Raw genomic sequence first — 23,738 nt, 5'->3', positions numbered from 1 at the left:
AAATGTCCTGGTAGTTCGTGAGCCAACTTTGTGTAACGAGAAAGTGGGGACGCAGAAGCCTCGAAGGGGGGACTCTTTGGTCGCGCTCCAACTGTCTGGTTAAAGCACTTTTACACTATAGACTAAAAATAGTGTTTTACTTTGGATTAGAATTCAAATTTCTTCCGTTTGTGGCAACGTATCACAATCACAGGAACACTTGGACATCCTTTCAGCAGCACCATGTCCTGTGGATATGACGGTATTGAGCAGCTCTTTGGATTCGTTTTCTTTCATGCACAAATTAAAACAAGCTATGAACTCTTTGATTAACACTATACAATTCACTGACTGCACTGACGAATAGGAGACCATATTCGACTTTAGGCCTTTGGTAACTGGTATATTAGAAAAGACATGGACATAAATTTAATTATTTATGTATAATACATCTGATTTGTGGTCGTCTGATGTTTCCAACTATGAAAAACAAAAAATCAAACCACACTAGTAGGACATGACACTTTTTCCCCATCCCAGAATCTTTATTTTTGACAAACTGATAAGGCCAAAGAGAACATCCCAAAAACGAGGATGTACACAGCCACTCTCCCCCCGTAACAGTTTTTGAGGAAAATAAAGTGGAGTTTTGTGTGTCTCCTCGGGTGTCGCTCCTCTCCTTCATCCTGCCCAGCTTTAGTGCTTCTCTTTTTTTCCCCTTCCTCTCTCAATCGAAGGAGAAGACTTGGAGAGGCCGGCTCGGTCTTAACAAGATTCTTCCAGACTGAATGCACTCAAAATAACGTGAAAGAAAACGTAACCAGGAAACGGGGCTGTGTGTGTGCACAGAGTCCATCTGGAAACGGACGATAGGGAGATGTGAAGCTCTTTAGTTGTTGCAGTGCCGGAGTAGTCAACAGTAACCGGGAAAGATGGCGAGGACACGGGCTCGCATGTTCCTCGTCTTGGCTGTAGTTGGAATTTTCTGTCTCGATGTCTCGGTCAGAGGAGAGCTGCAGGGAGAGCAACAGGAGGAGGAGGAGAGGTCCTGCCAGGGCGCCTTCGACCTCTATTTTGTTCTGGACAAGTGAGTCTCGGATATTATTTATTGCTTTGTTAATTTCTGGTCGCTGCGCATTGCCATGCAACCGTGTAGTTGTTTGGAAACGCGGAGCGCGTCAGTCGGACCTCCTGATGTAACGGAGTCTGAGAAAAGCGAGTGAGCGTGTAAAGTCGAAAAAATACCCAGAGTCTTCATTTTAATCAAACTGGCTTTTGCACCAAATCACAAGATTGAATCTTAAATCTGTGCAACGCAATGACTTCACTTAAAGAAACATACCTAAAATCATTTTAACTTGCTGTTTTGTGTCTTCGGGACATGCAAGTAATCAGATTGAAATTTAAGTTGGAAGTATATTCTTGACATCGGGGCATGCTTTTCTTTTTAGTTCGGTTTAAAGTGGTGAGACAAAAAGACCAAGCTTTACCGAGGGGATGTGGGCAGGGCGAGCAGGATGGATAGAGTTTCAGGCTGATGACGCCTGCGGACACAGCTGCTGCAGCTGCCCCATAGCGGTGCTATATGGGCCGGTTATCACTTTAAGCATCGGCTCCATCAAAATAAAGAGAAGAAGCATCAACTAATGGCTTCCTGTCACGACTAGAGTGGGGTTTTGCACTGAAAGCAAACACAACAAAAACATTGTTTCTAATACACCTTTTACACTGGATGTTGGCTCAGCTGATCGTTATATTACTGCTTGATAAACGGTTTCTTAATGCATTTTAGTTAAATGCACAGCTTTGGTGTAAGTTATGAAACATCTTGCATAAGGCGCATCCTCCAGCTGATCTTCTTTGTCATTGCCTGGCTCTTATCATCCACCAGGATGATCATTCAGTCATTTTTTTCTCTGTTTTGTTAGAATTCCACTTTGAACGTTTGCTGCAAAAACTTTGCTGTTTAAAGTAAAGTGGTACTCCTGCATCTTTAGAGAGGTCTTAGAGAAATCCTAAAATGTCCCTGTTTCTCTTTCCAAGTATTTCCTCCTCCTTCTTTTTTCAACTCATAGTTGTCTGGTGGGTGGACAGGAAATGAAGTTTGAGACAGTGGGAATGTCAAACAAAGGTCCCCAGTCTGAATTTAATCCATTACCCTATTACTGACATCAGTACTGTTAGAATAACACCAGGACGCTCTTTAAATATCTTTATCATTATGAAATTCTACAGACTCTTAGTGACTCAAAGCATTTTTTCAGGCCGCATGGTCACTGTGGATGCTTCTGCCACTGTTCTGGCATGTGTAAGCCTGATGATTTTACCCTGCGCTCCAGCTCATGTCGTTTCAGACATTGTAATTGGCATGTTTCTGTTATTTTGGCATGAGCGGCAAGGTGAGATTTATGCACATGGTCACAGACAAGCAAGTCTAAACATGCAACGTAGACGGATACAAGGAGAGAGAATGACAACAAAGCCATAAGGTATGGTTGGATTTGTGACCTCCCTGTGTAAAAGAATAGCAGGTTAGAATTTCAGTGGAATAATTATGTTCTCGACAGACGGAGTGATGTGATTTTGCGGTGAAGCAGCTAAACAATGTGGTATATAACATTTGAAAATATGCTGAGGTAATGGTTAAAAAAAAAAATTCTTTATGTCCTCGGCTGACCCGTGTGCACCACCGCCACCTATGAGCTGCGAGGTGGACGAGCTGAGTGACATTTTACTTTGGTCTCGACATATTTGATGATCTTTTTAATGTTCACGGCAACATCTGTCAGCCCCTCTCTTCTCTCTTTACCCTTTGCTTCAAAAAGTTTAGGAGGAGCCTGGGGAGCACGGCATGTCACGCATGGCTAAACCTCTGATACGCCCCTTTTCTTTTTTTGACTGTCTAGCAAGCTCCAGCAGGCCTTCAGGAAGCTGTTGATCTTTCTCCTGAGATAGCACTGATTTCTTGGCTGATATCAAATGCGACACAATGACTAATATTTAAGAAAGAATAGGGCAAAATCATCTCTAAATTGGACTTCACCTTATCAATACTCATCTTGTTTGCAGGTTTTGCTTTTGCTACACTCTCCAGTAGGTTATGAGACATGCTAAGGGGAGACTGTGTGCACGCTCCACTGTAGCATCTCAGTATACACAGAATAAACATTAGAAAAACGACCATCAGCTTCCTACATTCCTGCTCTCCGTGTCTGAGCCGCACCGAATACCATGCTGCATTTTTTTCGGACTATCTGGTTGCCCACAAATGGAATAATAGGTGTTGTGTTTTATGGCTGGGCTCTGAACAGAGTTTTGTGCTGACCGATCCAAGTGCTTTGGATTGGTTTTGGAAAAGGGGACTGTGCATCTCACAGTTTAGGAATGCAGGTAGAAGACTCAAGGGTAATTACTAAAATTGTAGAAAGATTGCTTTAATTTTCAGCAGAGGAGACGACTTTGAATGCGTTGTGCTTTTTCTGTGGATGGAGAATTGTCTGTCTCAACAATATGTTTTCAAACAAAATGTCAGAAACTGCTTTTTAAAAAATCTACTATATATAAATGTCCTAAAAGGATTTGGGGAAACCTGGCAGATATTTTCATTATCACGAAGAAAAAATGACAACTGACAAACCAGAAGTTCTGTATATGGAAAAGGACTGGTAACAAAAATGAGGCCCAATCATCCTCTCATTGGTTGTAGTTTGCAATGTTAATGTTACCTAACAAGAGAACCCTTTGATTTAGTCTCAGTTTAATGAGCAGTACATGAAACACAGTTTTTACTTTTGGCAGTGTGTCACATAACTTCCTATCCTGCGCACTGGACTAAAACCTCTTTTGTGTATTTGTAACAAAGAGCACCCTGCTTCCTCATGAAGCATATCTTCATATCTTTAGCCTGTAAAATAAACCCACTGGCCCCATATGAGGACACACTTTTTCTTAATATAATGAAATAATGACTTCCTGTTCAAAGATTAAGTTTAGGTTTCATACTTAATCAGGTAAGGTCAAGTAAACCCAGACAGCTCCCAAATAGGAGCTCTGCACCAAGAAAGGATTAAGATGGGTTTTTTTTTACTAGTAAACTTTTGTATCAGGGACTTTTTTATGCCTTTACTTCTTGGGAAAGGGAAAAGTGGAGGAGGCAGTTCTGGGGAAAATAAAAGATTCAAAAGAGCTGTCGTAAATTTGACCAGCTCAGACTTTCACTTTGCTCATGACCCTGTTATGTGTACACACGGATGCCTGACCTTTGCAGAGTTTTGGTTTACAAGCTGTTTGATGTTGCATCCTTCACACACACACACTCACACTTTTACCCCCTGCTGAGTGTCACTTCTGGGTCCCTCTGTTGTTCATGTCGCAGCCTTTTTACTCCGTGCATCCCCAACCTGTTGTTTGGCTGGCTGCACTCAGTGGGACCATCTGTTCCCCCTCACAGTCAAACACACACACTTGCACTCTTCCACATACACATGCATGTCCACTATACACACACAGGCCAGCTGCCTGCTTCGTGGTCCCTGCTAGAGGCAGACTGCTACATCTGTCCCTGTCTAACCTCAACCCTCTGGCCCAGCAGCAATTAGCCCCCATTAGCAGCCCCATGGGACTCGATTTCATTAAGGACACTGTCATGTACGCAGCAGCATGTAGCGGGCTAATCAGCAGCACACAGCCGACAGGTTACAGTCCAAAGCAAGGGAATGTGATTAAGTGACCAGAAGACGGTCTTCTCTGTGTAAGAAATAAACTGCTGTTCCTTAAAAAATCATTAAACCCTTAGTATTTGTAGGCACACTACCTCTAAATCACTGCATGAAAATAAACCTCAGTTTATTAACCTCAAATTCAGCTTTTCTCTTTTCCTTCTTTTTGATCTAGGTGGAATAATATGCTACAGCATCACATCACACAAGTCCGTGTTTGTGGTATTTTTCAGGTCTGGGAGCGTAAAGCATCATTGGATAGAGATCTACTCCTTTGTGGAGCAGCTGGCAGAAAAGTTTATTAGGTACCAGCAGGATTTAGTCACTGATGTGTTTTTAGTATTTTGTTTTCTCCTTTCGTCCATGTTAACGCAAAAGCACTTTGTGTTCCCAGCCCTATGTTGAGAATGTCCTTCATAGTCTTCTCAACACAAGGAAAAATCATCATGAAACTGACCGAGAACAGGTAAACTCTACACATCAGTAACTGACTAATCCCTTATGTTATGTCTGTATCTGCGTACAAGTACTGTACAAAAATGCTATCTTTACTCATCTTTGTCTGTTAAACTGGTCTTGTGACCCTTCAAGATCAACAGAACAGATATTGCATAATTGCTAACAGATTTTATGCAGCTTCATGCAACCTTACGAATACAAAAAGTGAGACTATCTTTGGTTAAAACTTAAGCTAAAACGTTACTTTCCAACTCAGTTGAATCTTTCCTATTCCGTTTACTCCATGTCTTTTCTTAAAAGCGACATCCTTTCAGGATGTTTTATAAGGCTGTTTGTTTATTCTTCAGGGAGGACATCACTGGAGGCTTAATGGCTCTGAGGAAGGTTATCCCTGGTGGAGACACGTATATGAACTTAGGCCTGGAGATGGTAAGGCTGGGTTTAAATCACACTATCTGAGTCTTCATAAACCTTCCAGAAAATACCCACTGAGCATTAATTGTGCCTGGCAGCTGGAACCAAGAGCAATTAGATAAGTATGAGGTGTGTCTCAAACCATGAATTACTTGCTCCTTCCTGAAAGTGCCGAGCTAAGTATTTAAGAGAGGCATTCTTAAAGAAATTACTCTTTTATTAATTTTTTTTCTTTTGTGAAAACAGGAATGTGGTTTTTTTTTAAGCAAAACATTTAAAGACATTCACCCATCTTTGCCAGAGCACAGTGTGCAAAGTGCGATCTGTGGCTTGACTCTACCTCAGTATCAAGGTGTTAGACTGTATGATCACCGGCTGTAACTCTTCTATGATCTGTAACTGAGAGTTTCGGTTGTTGTTGAACTTACGGTTGAATTCCTTTCTTTTTAAATGTAGGCTAATGCACAGATCTATAAAGAGAAACAAGGTAAGCTTCAACCCAAAAGCTTCATACATTGCAGTGCAAAGTTTCAGAGAACGTGAAAGTTGTGCGTTCTGCAGGGACTGCCAGCGTCATCATCGCCTTAACTGACGGAGAGCTGAATGAGTGGCAGTTTGACACAGCACAGAGAGAGGTGAGACGTGCTGTAAAGTAGAAACGTTTTGGAGCCAGTCGAGAAAATATTGCGGCCGGGCTGAGGACCGTTACTGTAGGCTGCGTGCCTGTTAGCTGTTTGTTAACTTTATGTTATTAGTGCTGTTCTTCTTTGGTGGCCCTTATTATGGTTTTCATATTTTAAACCACTTTAATATTTTGCCAGCTTTGATTGGTGCATCTGCCATTTGGATGCAAAAGACCTGCCCTCTTGGCTGCGCCATGGTCATTTTTACTTTTATTACAAATACAGATGATAAATACTGCTAAAGTTATTTAGAAATGATTAATAATCAGGATGCGTAAAAGTTAATGCCCCTTTTTTGGAGAATGCATCATGTTGTGAAACACCAGTTTTTTCATTTTTGCTGTGTGAACTGAGAAAATGGTGGTTTTGGGGAGATTTTAGTGGCTCCACGAGACCACAAGAATCTCTTTGCAATTGTTCTTTCTTTTTGTTTGCAGGCACAGAGGGCCAGATCTATGGGAGCTATTGTTTATTGTGTAGGAGTCAAAGAATTCAACCAGACCCAGGTACGATCTACTGACAGATATCAGAAATATTCCAAATACATAAAAATCCAAATATCTTATTTTGTCTGTGTGTCTGTATGCTTTTCTAGCTTGCAACTATTGCAGACACAGTGGAACATGTGTTTCCTGTATGGGGAGGCTTCCAAGCCCTCAGGGGAATCATTGACTCAGTATGGCACACACATACCACATGTATACCATATAAACACTCGCACACATACAAAAGAGAGCCATAAAAATCATATTACATCATATTAAATTACTGAGGTATCACATAACTATTTTTTTTTTGTTTCCATCCCCTCTCTCTCAGATCATTAAGAAGTCCTGCATTGAGATTCTGGCAGCAGAGCCGTCCAGTGTGTGTGCAGGAGGTAAGAGGTGTGAGGAGCGGGGGTTTTCCCTTTCTAGTTCACAGAGTGGGCAGTCACGGTGTGCGATTGTTTCAGATGACAGTCATCCAAAGCCTCTGGAGTGAAACATGAGGTTGAGTAATCGCATGGATGCTTATGACCGCAGAGTGACAGAGAGCGTATTGTCATTCACGGCCGGGGGAAATTAGCATGGCCGCTTCAGCACAGCATGGGTGCAAAAAAAAAAAAAAGAGGAGGAGGGGTCTGCGGGTGTTGGTCAGAGGAATTAGCCATGAATCTTCAAGCATGGCTGCATCTCTGGCCTAGTTTGCCACATCGTATATGCTAAATAGCCATTTGGGTTGGTTTAAACCCTGTCCTCTCCCTCACTTCCTCTGCCCAGCACTTCTGCTCCTAGACAGCAGTTTAAGGAAGTAGGAGGCAAGAGATGAAGCATTAAGAGAGAGCCTTTATGGGTAGCCAGCAGGATGGATGAGCTTTGACATGACCTTATTAGGACTCACTTAAGGGAGTGCATTTGCAGCCCTGCTACCAGGACAACCAATGGAGATTAACATCCATTATGAGATATGAAGGACGGGAGAGGATGTGGAGAGAGGAGATGAGAGAAGATTCATGTTGCCGTAAAAGGACAAAAGGAGAAGCTGTTCTCACATGATAATTACAGTTTCTGTTAGTGCGCAAGAGACTTTGTGTCACTCGACGTGTGCCCAAATATCCTTCAGCAGCCTCATTTATTATTCGATTGATGAGCAGCCTAATGGTCAGTGAACTAAGAAAGCAGGGACCCGCTTTAACCAAGGCCTTACTCTGGCCTAATTAATTAAATTGTAATATGCTCAAATGCTTATAGTGCGCTTTGTCTGCCTTTGTTGTGATTTGTGCACATATACAATGGAAATCAGACATCCGGTGCTTTCACATTATACCAGAAAAGGCTTTAGATTGTGGAGAAATCACCAGCCCTCCTGCCCCAAACTCTTATAAAGTAAAGCAGTTTTTATCATTTAGCTATGTGATTTAATTTGAACAGCAAGGCCATGCATTGAAGCGTGAATACATACTGACACCCCACATTTATATTGTGACAGTCTCTTTCACTGTTATTTTTCTTGGCCCGCGTGTAGTCACATAGCATATCGTACACGCTTTACCCCAACACACACATTTAAATGGTCTTTAGTCTGCTAGCGCACACGCATCTCCCGGCACGTGTGTAAACACGTCCCTCACATTGATGTGAAGTGACCAGATCGAGCTGCCTGCAAACAGGCCATCAGACCAGACAGTGAACGTTGGGCCACACTATAAGACATGACAGCACTGATTCCCAGCGCGCACACACAAGCACACGTTGAGGACAGTGAGAGTACGGCCTTCAATCTAACATGACAGGAGAGATAGCTGCTTTCATTAACGTCTGACCCTTTTCTACCCGCCGTGCCTTCCTCCTTTGCCCCTCCCTGTCCTTCACTGTCCTTTTGCACTAACGTGATTGAAGAGGCACTGTTGGGACAAGCTGTACCCCCTTTTCTCCGCACACTCAGTGCCCATGCGTATTCGTATGTATAATCACATATTCGTACAAAACAAAATCCCTGCCAGCCATTCAGGTGTGGATGTAAATGGACACGTTGCCATGCAGGAAAAGCAGAGAGCAGACAGGCGAGGGCAGCAGCATATGTGTCGGACATGGTGGTGGGGCACCACCAGTCCTCATCCACCATGTGTCTGACAGGAGTGACCTTTTAACACATCAAGCCTGGTGTGTGTGTATAATAGATTTTGTGACTGAGACATTTCTAGCTAAGAAAACACTGCTGTTTTCAATCAGTCAGATAATGACAATTGAAAATATCTATTTTTAAATAAGGTTAGGAAATATTATAGACTTCTCACATTTTTTGGATAAATGAGGTCCTGATTTGTTCCTATGTTGTTTTGGGGGGGGGTTTTCTTTACTTTTCTATACTTCTACATGCCCATGAACAAAGCAAAATCTATCCCTTTCATTGGAGTATATTTAGCATCAGATTGTGGGTTTTTGTGTGTGAGCTATGCCATGGTGTAGCTTGCTTGGTCTGACTGCAAACCACATAGACCACAACTTATATTATATTATATTATATTATATTATATTATATTATATTATATTATATTATATTATATTATATTATATTATGTCACCACTACTTTCTTATATATGAGGTGATTGGTTCAGGTTTTGGTCAGTGAACTGGGTTTTGCCTACTGTAATGTCACAGGGTCTTTGATTTACTGTATAAAGTTTCTTAAATAAAACCAAAGTGAAGATAAACTGAATCTGTCAATAAGCACATACACAGCTGTATGAGGTCAGCAAGGAGTTTGGTGCAGTTTTTGTAGTGTCTTTAAACAAATGCATTATAATATGCTTGTGCGAGTATAATTCTAATTTCCATTGTTGATGTAAATCGTGGATTGTCTGCAGACTTCAATCTGCACTCAGCATTTTTGCAGAATCTGTAAACACATAAACATCTGGTGTTTCTTTGCTTTTCAATTGTCTTCTCAGCTCTTTCTCTTTCTTTGTATCTGTATTCATGGATTTCATGGCAGCTTGTCTGACCTTTAAAGAAATACTGTCACATATACACCCTGCAACCTGTGATGTTTTTATCCAGTGATCTTCACGCTGGTGCTTTAAATGTTAAAGATGTGGCTGGCAAATGTTCCCTTCGATTAGCCAGGATACTGCTAGGGGAAACCTCAGTTCACTTGTGTGCACACTTTCATTCATGCATACACTGAACACATGCCAATGCCTGCACATTCCACGGAGAAGCAGAATTACAGCACACGCACAGATCTGCACACAGGCACACACAAGAGCTAACGCCGTGTGGTAGTGCCATAGGTAAGGTCAGACCTACTTTGACAGTACTGTGCTGTTGTCAGCCCAGCAGGCATGTTTTTAAGCAAGTGTTTTTTTTCCCCGCTCTTTAACATATGCTGTGAAGCAGCCACATAGACACTCCAGCATATGCTGGCAAGCCTCTGTCAGTGCACTTTAACAGTGCCTAGGGGAAATTAAAGGTCAAAAGACACACACACACATTCGCACACACCTCCTGGCTATTGCACAGTCTGAGATATTTCTGAATAGCAACACTTTTAGCATTAGCACCACTGGAGCATATTATGGCCTTTCCACACATACACGCACAAGCACACAGATATAAACAAGCAGTAATGAGGCATGCACAAGTTCTCACTGCTCAAGTTGAGCCCGACAGAGCAAGGGACCGGCTGTCTGGCCCACAATGACTGCATACTTTTTCTGCAGTAATTTGATCTTTTGCAACTCTTGTGCAGCTAAAAAAATATATGCATTACCATTGTTTCTCATAAGTGGTTGTATAACTAATCATTCCTGATGTCTGGACCCATTTTTTCTCTCAGAGAGTTTCCAGGTGGTTGTGAGAGGTAATGGCTTTCTCCATGCAAGAAACATCAACCAGGTCCTCTGCAGCTTCAAATTAAATGACACACATACTGTGGGTAAGTTCTGCAGGTGTACACAAGAACACTATAATAAATAGTATGCATCCTTTTCTCCTGCTTGCCATTAAGCAGGACCCTGTTCCCAGATTGAATCTTTTATTAGAATAGTTCAGATGTGGCAGATGTCCCATCTTCTGTCTTCCTTCTTGGATCACTCTGAGCTGCTCCCAGTGCTGTTGCTATTTTTTATCACTAAAAAACCCTATTTACATCTCTTGCAATTGTGCACTGGTGATGCTTGCACAATGGTTATTTCTTCATAATTTTATTTCTGGGGAAAAGTCATAAGAAGACATATCTGGAAAGAAGGGTAGGTATTTTGCATTTCAAGGTTGCACTTGTCAAAAAATTCCTGCATTTTCAGTTTGTCACACACTGCCACACAATGGCAGGTCAGGTTTGTTTCCACTGAATGTTCTCCCTTAGAGTCCTCGGGACATTGTAACAGAAAGTTGGACTCTGTGGGGTTAAATTCAAAACCCTATAGATGTTGCATGAGTACACTAACCTGGTGCGCCCCATTTGGGCTTTTTCCACTGAAAATGAGGGTCATAACCAGAGATGGGCAGTTACTGTAATCCGATTACTTTTTTCAAGTAACGAGTAAAGTAAGGGATTACTATTGCAAAAACGGTAATTAGATTACTGTTACTTTCCCGTAAGCACGCTGCGTTACTAAAACCGTGATTTTCTTGCGAAAGTGTCTCATGACAATGACGTAAGCGAGTGCGACGTTCGTGGCAACAGCTGTGTGCAGATCAACAATGGATAATATATCGAGTGCAGGAGAGTATGAGCGTGCAGCGTTTAAAGCGTGGAAGTACTGACCTTACTTTGAGTTTGATTCCATAAAAAGTGACAAAAACATTAGTGTTCGTTGTGCGTGGGAAGAAAACTTCTTTTTACGCAACGACGTAATGGGAAATTCACAGAAACTCGCGGATTCTTCAACTGACCGCTGCGGCACACCTGCACCAGGGCAAACCTCCGCCTACCCTACTCCTGCTTTACAGGTGAAAATAGAGCAACAGGACCGCTGGGTCTTTGATTTAATTTATTTTCTGCTGTGTTTCACTTGCATCTATTTGAAAGAGTGAGTGTAAACACAAAAAATATTTTATTTTATGTGCTGGAATGTGCAGAAAATAGGTTTAAATGTTAAACAAATTTCTTCCAGTCAAAGAATGTTGCATATAATTTAACTTCTGCTTGATGCATAAAGTTAAAAGATTAAAACTAATAGCAATTTCACTAGAAACACTCAATAATTACACAAGGAAACAACACTGAAGCAAGAAAAAAAATCTGATTTATGGTAAATATGGTGTGGTTTATTTGCTTATTTATTTAAATTTTTTACATGGCAGATAATTATCTGATAACCAGAAACCCTTTAAGAGGACTTTATCTCAAACCAAACACAAAGGGCATGAACCCCTGCAGTAGGATGAACCCATCCATAATATAATGGTTCCACCCAGAATCCTCTCTGAGGATTAATGCCAGATGCTTTTCATTTTCTAAGATAAAATTCAAGTTCTACTGAGAACTAATTTTCCACCCTAATAGTTTCAGCTGTAACCCATCCAGTGAGCTCTGAAATTGCCATTTTATAACATTCTTGTGGTTCTATTTTAAGGATGGGCCAAAACATGCTTAAATGCCAAGTATTGTGTATTGGGCATGATTTTTGGCATGATTGAAAGAAAAACTTATAAGTATCAGAAGCAAAAAAAAAAAAAAATTGTTTTTAAGAAGTGTGATTTTTGCTTTTCCCCATGTAGATGAGAGACCAGCTGGAATAGAGGACACCTTTCTGCTGTGCCCTGCTCCTGTGGTAAAGGAAGTGGGGAAGTAAGTAGCACATCTCAGATCTTGTTTTTCCACCCTTATTTACCTCAGATTGTTTCTCAGCTGTGGCTCCAGTCTCTGAACTATCCCCGTACAGCTGTAATGCGGACATTTGCCAGCTGCTCTCAAGTTTGTTGTGGACACAGAAGACTGCTGTCCTTGAACAAATTAGGGCCAAAGTCATTGTGTGTCTGTGATCAATCAATGTTTGTCACAGCTAACGAAGCCAGACACCAATCACAAGGGGACAACAGGAGTAGAGCCCAGGAACATGACTTAATGAGAGCCTGCTCGAGAGAACCTCACAACTCCGGTGTGTTTGTGTGTGATGCTCCTAATCTCTGTCTGGCACTTTGGCAGAGACAAAGTGTGAGTGGAGTCAGCGGGGCAGTGTAAAGTTTCCTCTGAGGGATTCCAGCTTTGCCCTTGGTAATTCAGAGCACAATTTCCTTGCGGGGCAGACAGAGAGATACTGTGGGTTGAGTTTGGAGAGGATAAAGGCCCAGCAGCCCTTCCATCCTCTCTGCCTGCAGTCTTGTGCATAATTATACACTCAGGCCTGTGGCCTCAGACACCTCCCAGTCATCATCTGTCTTGTTTCTGTCACTCAGATTTTTAGCATGATTTGAGCTTTTCTTATCCGCCAGTGAAAAGTACTGCTTTGATGGGGAACCACTGCTCAGAGATAAGGAGGAAATATTTTTTCTCCAAAGAACTCACGAAACTGACAGACCAAACTATTTTTTTAATACTGAACATTAAAAGTAGTATATTACTGGCATATAACTGTTTAGGGTTTGACATAATGACAGAATGTAAAAGACATATGGAGCAAACTGTAAAGTCCAGCAAACACCCTGTACGTGTCTCTGCTTTAGTGTCTGATCTTTGTTGCTGGTGTGCTGTTGTAGCAGGTGGAGCTACTCCTCCTGAGAGCAGATCGAAACAGGCAGCATCATTACACTCTGCAGTGATGCCTGAAGGAGGCGTCCTTCCATGTAACAGAGGAGAGAAGAGTCGATACTGCCTAAAACCCTGAGTGCTACTAAAGAGCAAGTCAGCTGTGGTGGCTGAAGGGTCCAGAGAGAAGGCCAACAGCTGGCTGATGAGTTCATTGCAACAGAAGTGGAAATGTAGAGTGAGGCGAGCGTGACACTGTTCAGGTTGGACAGGTGTTATACACTTTTATATACTTTTTTCTTCTCTCCCATTGGACTGTTTTAGCATTCTTAACATGATCATAATGCTTATCACAAAGGTTTTCAGTTTCACAGAACATTTTTTCAAACATCTCATTAAAAAAAAAGTAAAAGGGAAAAAAACATTGAATTGAAATCAGGCAGCATGGTGATGCACTGTAGACACTTTTGCCTCAGCAAGAAGGTCCTGAGTTGAGAGTCCTGGGCGGGGCCTTTCTGTGAGGAGTTTGCATGTTCTCCCCGAGTTCTCTCCGGGTACTCCAGCTTCCTCCCACCGTCCAAAGGTTACGTTAGGTTAATGGGTGATTCTAAATGGCCCATAGGTGTGAATGAGTGTGACTGGCTGTCTGTCTCTCTGTGTTAGCCCTGTGTCAGATTGGCAACCTGTCCAGGGTGTACTCTGCCTCTTGCCCTATGGTAGCTGGGATAGGCTACCATCCAGGCTATCATCCAGGCTATCCCACAACCCTGATCAGGATAAATGGAAGGGAATAGATGGATTTCTTTTAAATCACTTATTAAGGAAAAAAAATTCAGCTTCTTAAACATCAGTAGATATATGTGATTATTATGTTATATGCATGTTATTATCAAATAATAACACACCACAAGCTTAAAAAAAGATTAATGGATTATACTAAAACTATAAAAAAAACATTTTATGCAATTTTATAAACCAGTGATGAAATAAATTTTTCGTTCACATATCTAAAGTTATTACACTTTAGATATGTGAACTGCTTCCTGTTGAGGAATTTTTAGGTCTTCAGCTTTACTTGAGATCTTAGGGACTCCGGCTTCCAGCATCAGCGAGGGTCTCCACCAAAAGCCCCTCACTGTCCTCCTGTCTCACCCAAGTCGCACTGTCGGTTAGAATGAAGGCACTGGCGGTCCTGTCACACAAATCTGTGTTGACTGGGAACCTTCCGGATGCAGCTCCCCCTCCTGAGCGCACACACAAAGACACACACATATGTGGGGCAAAGACATATATAGTGGGCAGATTGATGATTGATAGGGGCTGAGATCTCTCTGTCAGCGTGGAGCTGATAGCACCCTGTCCCTTGCCTGAAAGGAGGGCTGACCACAGGATGGGGAAGGAAAGACAGAAAAAGGAGAGAAGACGCAGAAGAAAAGATTAGTGGCACCTGCACTGCCAATTTTCTATTCCCAAGTCAGTGTCAGCATGAGTTATGAGACGAGCTACAGTGGCGTGGAGCGCTGAGGGGATGTGGATGAGGAAAGGCTTTCCTTCTCCCATCCCCCGCCTCTGTTTCATCTTCCCAGCCATCCCACCACCCTGCAATGACCTCCGCCTTCCCGCCCCCTCCTCAAACTTAACCCAAAGCTCAATACCCCCCTTGTCTGTGTCGCCCTAAACCATTAGACCAAGCACAAGAAGTCTTTCTCCATTCTTCTTCTACACTCCAGCAGTCTGCTCTTTAACCCCCTGCCAGCGTATGTGGCTCAAATGTCTTGGCCTTTGTTTTATTTTATTTACAGTTTCATTTCCATCCATTCTATCCTGTTATCTTCCCATCTAAAATGATTTGCTTTTTCCCACCCTTGTGTCCGCCCTTCCTGTACTTGAGTAGTTACAGCTACGCATATCGGTGCTGAATGCTGTACAATTAGAAGTCATTTTAGCTGTCTGTGGTTTCCACATCAGAGGTCTGCGTCCAGTCCAAGCAGAAGAGATTCCTCCCGTGGGTGGAGACCTCGCTGACCTCTTCGAACGCTTTTAGCTCTGCGTTTTTGTCAGCATATTTTCGTGTGCTTATAATGGAGCAAGTATGGACAAAGCAAGAAAGTATTTGGCACCTGGTTAAACTTTTACAGTAGCTTGAAGCTACGCTGTGAATGTGTTCATACAAGCAGATGTGATATGTCAGCACTTCTGTGTTAGATGACCAGCAGCCGGCTTGTGTTGTTTTTTGTATTTCTTTAGAGTGATCTACCTGCAGGTGAGCATGAACGAAGGCCTCTCCTATATCACCAGCTCTGTTCACATCACTACTACTGAATGTGTAAGTAGATCCAGTGTAGCTTACACTACAGCTTCACAACATTAGATGGTAATATTTCTCTCTGGCATGCTGCCTTTTTTTTCTTTTGAAAAAACTTTCTTTCATCTGTCTTATTTCTCTTTTGGCTCTTTTATCTTCATCTCTCCTTTCCCTCTGAATTCTCCTCTGTTGCGTCTGTCATCAGAGGAGGCTGTGAGTACTTTTGCTTTTCACTTTCCCTTTGTTTTCACTTCACTTGTGTTTTATTCCTGTTTAACCGTTATCCCGTCCATCTGCATTTGCGCAGTTTGACGGCACCATCGTGTTGATATCCTTGCTCGTGGTATTCCTGCTGTTGGCTCTGCTGCTGATGTGGTGGTTCTGGCCTCTCTGCTGCACTGTGGTAAGTTTGACAGACCAAATGACCTCGTTTTTCAGGAAAACAACTACACTGTTTTTTTGTTTACACTATATTATTAATTTATTTTTCTCTGCTTCAGGTGATCAAAGAGCCTCCACCACCTCCTCCTCCAGAGCCTGTAAGTCACCTGTCACATGAACCTGTCGCAATCTTTCCCCTTTCTTTCATTCTATTCAAAGATTTGCATAAGAATTCAGGACTACTGCAATGTTTCTTATTTTTGCAGTTAATATAGTAAAGTAATAGTAATAACAGTGTTTAAGCATATGAGCTGTATCCTCATTGAGGCTTCGCTAACAGGAGTCAGATGATGATGATGGTTTACCCAAGAAAAAGTGGCCCACAGTGGATGCTTCATATTATGGAGGAAGAGGAGTAGGTGGCATCAAGCGCATGGAGGTACACTCACTCACTCTCAACTTTCAGAATTTGCAAAAGGCAAACGGACGAATTTTTTTTTTTTTAAATTTCTTACTTACTTAAGGTGCGATGGGGGGAGAAAGGATCCACAGAGGAAGGTGCGAAGCTGGACAAACCTAAAAATGCTGTTGTGAAGATGCCGGAGCAGGAATTTGAACCCTATGAGCCCAAGCCCCGAAAGCCTCCCCGTCGACCCCCACAACAGAGGAGGTGGTACACCCCCATTCAGGTAAGTTTATCATATGAATGCTCTTTAAATGTTCCGTTTATGTTTGTAGCTTACTTTATCCAACCGCAGGAGAGGAAGTCAGCTATATTTATCTTTATATAAAGCTGCAAAATTTACAGCACCTAACCTAAATAAAAATCATATGACAAACAATCAAAACATAATAATAATAATAATTGATCATATATTTCAGGATCTAGTAAAGCAAATGATATACAGATAAACAGGTACATTAACCCTTTCAAGAGCTGGACAAGCAAATAATTGCCAGAAAATTAAAATTGTTTTTTTTAAATAGAGCATTTATTGAACCATCTGACACATTTTAAAGCTTAATTAAATATTAATTTGCAGTTTTAATTTATTTATCACATTTACTACATTATCTATTTCTTTTGCAATTTATTGCAATTTATGTAAGTTTTCAGGAGGAAAAAAAATCACACTGATGATGTTCTCAAAAACTCACAAAAACTCATATATTAAATATGGCACACGAGACATTAAGGTATTATGGTCCTTTTCAAAAAATCATATATTATTTGGCATTATAATCAGTCTCATTCTCTGTCTGTGGACCTTGGCAGAACACACTAAAAAATTTTTATTTAGATTAACTTTTTTGTTTTAAATCACTCTCATTTATATATGACATTTGTTTCATTATAAATCCTCCATTTTTAATTCACTTTCCTGACTCCCCAGGGGAAACTAGACGCTATCTGGGCTCTGTTCAGGAGAGGCTATGACCAGGTATCTCTGATGAGACCGCAGCCTGGAGACGAGGTGAGCCTGCTTCTACCTACAGTCAAGTTACATTTTCATCCGTTTCTGCAATTTAAGAAACCACAAAGATGCACAACGGCTGACACAAACTATAATTTGCTGATTACGAGTAATTTAGGGGGCTTGCCTTCTAAACAGCGGGTTTTCTGTCTTTCCGTAGAGCATCTGCATCCTTCTTTTGTCTGCCACGCTGCATAACGACACCATAAAGACATAGGAAAATCTTTAACGCAGCACCCCAGTTCTCAGCACGCACACCCACACAAACACATGTGGAAAAACATTCACAGGGGAAATAGTGAGGTACAGACAGGACTCTCTTTGTCAAAGCTGCAATTGTTCACACACAAGGCGTACTGTGCTATTATGTACTTTTCCCTCTGACTCCCAGAAAATGACATGGTTTCTGTTGAGGTTTCAAATAGCATGTTTCACCATCACTGTTTACTGTTAAGTCATGATTATAGTAAACAAATATATACAAATTGTGTCATTCTTTGTTTTAAGTGCTATGTTTTATGAGAAAAACCAAAAAAAAATAATTGAATGTGCTATTACTGGACATTACTGCCACTGCTGAAAAGTCCTGAATCATGACATCACTACGTTTCCTGCAACTGAGTGTGACAGATCGAGACAGAGAGCAGAGCGGTCCCTCTTATCTAACCTTGACCCCCGCGTCTGGCATCTCGTAACCCCCAAAGACATGTTTTCCTCATCACACTGGTTGTCATGGTGAAACATCTGCTCCGTTGTAAATGGTGTCATTGTCGCTTCTCATAGCTGTGGTCTCATCACTGTAAAATTTATCGATTTGTGCTCTTCAATGACATGATTCATCTTTACTGTGCAACAGTGCGAGTGTGTGTCTGCTCGCGTCTGTAAAAGTGGTCGCCACCGCTGGTTTTATCTTTTCTTTCCATCCTACACATCTTTTTTTTTCACTGCGCAGAACAGTTCATCTCTGTCATGGCAGAAGTTTCTCGAGTCTTTGTTAGACACTTTCTGTGGGGCTGCGGTTCACAGACACTCAACAATAACCCCCACCCACCTCCTTTCACGCGCCATTAACTGAGAAAAATAAAAAAACGCTACTTCTCACATGGAAAAAAACGAGGGGATTCACTTTTGCTGCAGAGGAGGAGAGAATGTTTAGAATAGGTGCTGATAGCCATATCAGACATGAAAGACGACAGTGATTGCTCATCGCTGATAAAGCCAGGCTTGGATATTCCACACAGGAAAAACAACAAGCATCTCTTCAAAACCCAGAAACCTCAGCACAGCTGGTTATTAAGAAGCCCCAGTGTGGTGGCAAAAAGTACAGCAGTAGATAGCATTAACTATCACACCTCTCAGTCCAGCTTGTTAACCAGCAGCTCAGGAGGTGCTTGTCCTGCTTTCTCCCCACATTACTCCTACTTCACTGCCTCTGCAAACAGCCATCAGCGGCCTGCCAGTTTCTGCCACGCTCCAAGTTTGCATTTTATCTCTTTTTCTGCCATGTGTGCGTGCATTTCCGTGTATTTGTGTGTGTGTGTGCGCGCTACTGTAATGTGCATGTCACTTCTCCTAAGCAAGCATCACGCAAACAGATGGGCAGTTGAAAGGCCACGAGCCATATTGTGACAGATGAGATTCCCTTCTTTTGTCCCCGGAGCTGATGGCGCTGATGGCTCTTGTCACACAGTACAGGCCAGACCAGAGGGCGGTCACCAACTCTCTGTTCTCATGAACAGACTGCACAAATGAGCACTTCCTCTTCTAACCCCCTCCCCTTTCTTTTTTTCTTCTCACCACTTTATAGAAAGTATTAGTTTACACAAATTTATAAATGTTACATGAAAAATCAATATAAAGTCTCTTCACATCACAGCAAATCTCCCACAGGCTACTAGGCTGATGCATGGGTCGCATCATTTTCATCCAAATCAAACAATCCAGTAGGAGATCATTCCCACTCAGGATACACTTTACAGTCACTCTTTCCTCTAAAGGGAAAGTGCACAGAAGCAATCTCAGCAAAAATCCTTCTCAAATCATAATAGGGCTCCTCGAACTCCTCAGTGTCAATTCTAGGGTTTGGAGTTCTTCAATAATTTCTCACACATCTGTGTATGTCCACAACAGTGTTTCAGTATCACAGAGTTCATTTGCTCACTGGAAGTCTAAATGCAAATAAACAGTTTTTTATCAGCAGCATCTATTTCAGTGGTATTATGAATAATCAACAGAAAAGGTTGTCAGCTGTTTTCATGGGAACTACTTCTTAGTCCCAGTTTAAGTTGTTTCTGGGAAGGGTAGTTGAGATTAAATGATAGGGCTGTCGGGAAACACTGATCCACAGTAACCAAAAATGTTAGGTAGGTATCATTTAAATGCACTGCTTATCGCCCTTTTATGTTCATTTATGTGGGGGAGGGATCTCAAAATGTGACATTACAGATCTGCTCTGTATCGACCCTAAACTGCCGATGAAGTGTGTTAACTCTCGTGAGTTCGCACACAGCATTTTCCTTATGTGAGTGAATTGCTGTAATGTCATGCGAGGTGACAGGCAGAGCTGTCAGGTCAGATGTGCCTCCGCTCTTCTTTTTCCTGTTTGCTTTACTATAATGGCGGTGTGTGTGTGTGTGTGTGTGTGCGTGCGTGCGTAAGAGAAAGAGAGTTCCCCTTGAGCGTACAAAACAATCTGCTTTGTGTGTGTGTCTGTCAGAAGAGTGGTGCAAGCAGGGATGCTGGAGGTGTTTCAGGGCTTTGTTTTTCTCCTGAAAAGGAGTTGAGGCTCAGAAGTAAACAAATGCCAAGAGGGGTGATAAAGTAGGGACAGATATTACACAGTCACAGGGGCAAACGGGGAGAGTGACCATCACAAGTGACTCATTCTTGACCTCTCACATAGCTCTTATGTGTCCATATCACCTTAATTAAGGTTTCTCCACCTCTCTTTCTGTTATTCATGAGCCAGAGGTTTCATTTGAGGCCATATGTTCTGGTGGATGCATGTTTACAGTCTCTCTCTCTCTCGCACACAGACACACACATAAACATACTCATATTCATGAGCTTGTGCTCTCATTGTGTCCATATGCTCTCTCTGGTGTTTTGCTGCTGCTCTGCTGCTCACAAACTGGCCTTTTCACAGCAGCCCGGCAACAACACCAAAGCAGTCAGCACCCCCCTCCCACCTGGCCCGCCCCCAATCAATTACATACCCTTCATACACACACACATACAACACAATGACCCTGCAGTTACAAAGCTACTGCTGCTGAGGCCCTCTTAATGGCCCCTGTGTGACTTTAGGGCCTCTCTGTTTAATAAGGTGTTATAATCAGACCACCAAGGGTCTGTGACACAGAGACCTACTCTCCATCCTTCACACACTGACTGAGCAGGACAAGTGAGCATGCATGTGTGTGTCTGCAGAGGGATGCTATGCAGGGGAACAGAGAGGACAATAAGAGAAGCGTTCCATTCTCCCTGACTTGTAAATTATGTTAAAATGCTAAATGGCTTCTGTTAACTATTGTGGTGATATTGAAATCCCTCCTTTACATTCCTTCAAGTCAAGCACATAAGAGACATAAACCACTTTCTGTTCTACGCCAAGAAAGGACTAGTCACTGCTGAGGTTGCAAGAGAAGAGGAGGGGAAACAGAAAAAGCTGCCCTCTGTGTATGTATGTGTGTACTTGCCTGTGCGATAACTCGGCGTCTTTGCTAAAATCACAGCTATTGTAGTGCAGGTGTGGACAGCAGACAGAAGCAGCTTTGTGTGCCCTCCAGGCCCTAAAACACACATCCTTGTGTTAGTAAAGCTGGGAGAAGTCTCACGCAACCCATCTTGGCTGGTGGCTCTTAAAAACTTAGTGCCAGTGCACAGAGATGCACTGTATTTTAATCTGCATTCTGCTTTTAAATGATAATGTGTAGCAGTTGTTGTTGTTTTTTTTAAACCACCATCTCTCTCCGTTTGTCATGCAGGGCCGCTGTATTCGCTTTCAGCGCGTCAAAGATGGAGAGTCCACCCCAAACAACCGGGCCCCTCCTCGTGCACATTGCTCTCCCTCGGCTCCGCCCGCTCCTCCGGTTGTTGAACAGCAACCTCTGGTGTCTTACTCCGTTCCCCGCACGAAGCCTCCGTCAAGGGGGCCCCGTACCACACCACCCTCATGCACCACACCACCTGCAAGGGCACCCCCATCCATGGTACGACCACCTCCGTGTCCACCCCCAACTCGCTCACCCCCGGGTCCACCAGGACCCCCGCCTTCTCGACCCCCACCCAGGCTCTAATGATAAATAGAGAGCCCACGATAAAGAGCTGATAGGTCAGCCGATTCCATTAAAAAAAAAAAAAAAAACATGTCCTCTCTTCACTCTGATGACTCATAGGCAGCAGAAAGGCTTCAAATCTTACAAGCCAGGAGCTCAAACTTGAAGCTCTGTGCTTTGTTGCTGGACAGCAAAATGTATTTATCTGATTTTAAAATCAGCTACTGACTTTCAAGTTTCTTTTTTTTTTATACAAAAAAGGGGGTAAACATTTTAGAAAAAAAAAACAAAAAAACAAAACAAGCATGTAGTTAAAGATTAAGTCTGTATGTCCAGTCTTAGATGCAATGGTGAACTAAATGGTTTAGAGTAAGTGCAATCCAGTAAAAAAAGGGGTTTCTTGTGTGTGGCTGAAAGTTGGCTCATGACAGTTTGTGCTGGTAAATACAAAGGGAAAGAATGCTGAGCGAGGGAGTGGTCTGAAATTTAGCATTTTTTATTTTCTGGGTGTCTACAAAAATCACCCCGATTCATCGTTTAACTTTTCAAACAAAAGCTCTTTCTTAAAGTTTAAACGTTCAGTGATCCTATTGAAACTGCAGGGCAGTTACACCGCATTTTATTTATTAGAATACAGGCCCTGTCTGCATATGCTCTCTTTAGTATCAGATACTTTCCTGGGTTTTTTCTTTAAAGGGCAAGGGGCATCTGGGTGGCTTTTAGGAAGTACTGTGGCATGGCATCTGATGTATTTGTCTTCTTATCAACACCACTGAACAATTGTATCTTCAGGGTTCTCTTGTATATCATTTGCATTATTAACAACTTTGAATGTCTGTCTTTAATAAAAATGTTTTTTTTTAATCTCCTTCCTGCCAGACAATTCTTTCATAGTAATTAAAAGCATGTTATATTTGAAGAATGTTTCTGCACTCGTATTGTAAATCAGCTTCTAGCCTCGCCGGGATCAGTGCAACACGGACCTTATGACACACTTATTAGTTAATTGGCTATTGCCCGGTGCAACATTTGGTGATGTAATGCATTTCTCTTTAAGCAGCTCTTAAACTAATTGCACTTGTGCTGCTCTCCAGACATTAATAAGCTGTCTGTGACATACACCCACTGGCCTCTTCTTTTTTTTTTTTTTTAGATATGCTTTACTAGTACTGGTTTGGATCCCATTTTGCCTTCTGAACTGCCTTAATTCTTCTTGACATTTATTCAACAAGGTGCTGGAAACAATCCTGAGATTTTGACACATATTGACATGATGACATCACACAGAAGCTGCAGATTTGATTTGTCAGCTGCACACCTGATCCACCGCATCCCAAAGGTGACCAATTAGATTTAGATCTAGGCCATTCAGGTACAGTGAACTCACTGCCATGCTTAATAAACCAGTTTGAGATCATTTGGTCTTTGTGACATAATTGTTTATGCTACTGAAAGCAGTGTGGTCAAAGGAATGAACATAGTTAGCAACCATACTCAGGTACACAGTGACATTAAACCATGCTCTGTTGGTACTGAGGGGCCTAAAGTGTGCTAAGAAAAAACTCCTAACACCATTGCACCACCAGCCTGAATTTGAAAGAGGCAGAATGGGATCCATGCTTTCATGTTAGTTAAACCATATTCTCACCCTACCATCCAAATATTACAGCAGAAATCGAAACTCATCATTTTTCAATTTTGGTGTGCCTGTGCAAATTATATTCTTAGCTGAAATAAGTGGCACCTGTTTTGGTCTTCTGCTGTTATTACCCATCTGTTTCAAGGCAACATGATGCAACTTCGACTGTAACAAGTGGCTATTTGAGTTACTGTTCCCTACCTATGAGCTTGAAGCAGATAACAGCTCTGAAAG

At 42.1% G+C, this 23,738-nt stretch overlaps 1 protein-coding gene across 1 annotated transcript; it reads left to right on the top strand.

Moving 5' to 3' along the window:
* Positions 1–728: 728 nt before the first annotated feature.
* On the top strand, positions 729–22,339 carry antxr1d (ANTXR cell adhesion molecule 1d). The gene is made up of 18 exons (XM_085369305.1): positions 729–1,066; positions 4,931–5,002; positions 5,092–5,163; positions 5,504–5,585; positions 6,027–6,057; positions 6,132–6,205; positions 6,691–6,759; positions 6,849–6,929; positions 7,073–7,133; positions 10,575–10,673; positions 12,461–12,530; positions 15,675–15,753; positions 16,040–16,135; positions 16,233–16,271; positions 16,454–16,552; positions 16,638–16,802; positions 17,508–17,588; positions 21,575–22,339. Exons 1-18 carry the CDS (start codon positions 912–914, stop codon positions 21,884–21,886), a joined length of 1,737 nt encoding a protein of 578 aa, XP_085225431.1. The 5' UTR covers positions 729–911; the 3' UTR covers positions 21,887–22,339.
* Positions 22,340–23,738: the final 1,399 nt, after the last annotated feature.

This window comes from Diplotaxodon limnothrissa, linkage group LG13 (assembly GCF_057381915.1).
Source record: "Diplotaxodon limnothrissa isolate DT_005_m linkage group LG13, D_limnothrissa_male_GT1.1, whole genome shotgun sequence".
Taxonomy (NCBI): Eukaryota; Metazoa; Chordata; class Actinopteri; order Cichliformes; family Cichlidae; genus Diplotaxodon; species Diplotaxodon limnothrissa.
This window is presented reverse-complemented; position numbering and strand designations above follow the sequence as displayed.

Bases quoted from the DNA above. Each gene is read 5' to 3' on its own strand.
- antxr1d (XM_085369305.1), top strand. From the start codon at position 912: ATGGCGAGGACACGGGCTCGCATGTTCCTCGTCTTGGCTGTAGTTGGA. The intron at 5,164-5,503 runs GTAAACTCTACA...TTTATTCTTCAG, and splicing joins ATGAAACTGACCGAGAACAG to GGAGGACATCACTGGAGGCT. The intron at 10,674-12,460 runs GTAAGTTCTGCA...TTCCCCATGTAG, and splicing joins AAATGACACACATACTGTGG to ATGAGAGACCAGCTGGAATA.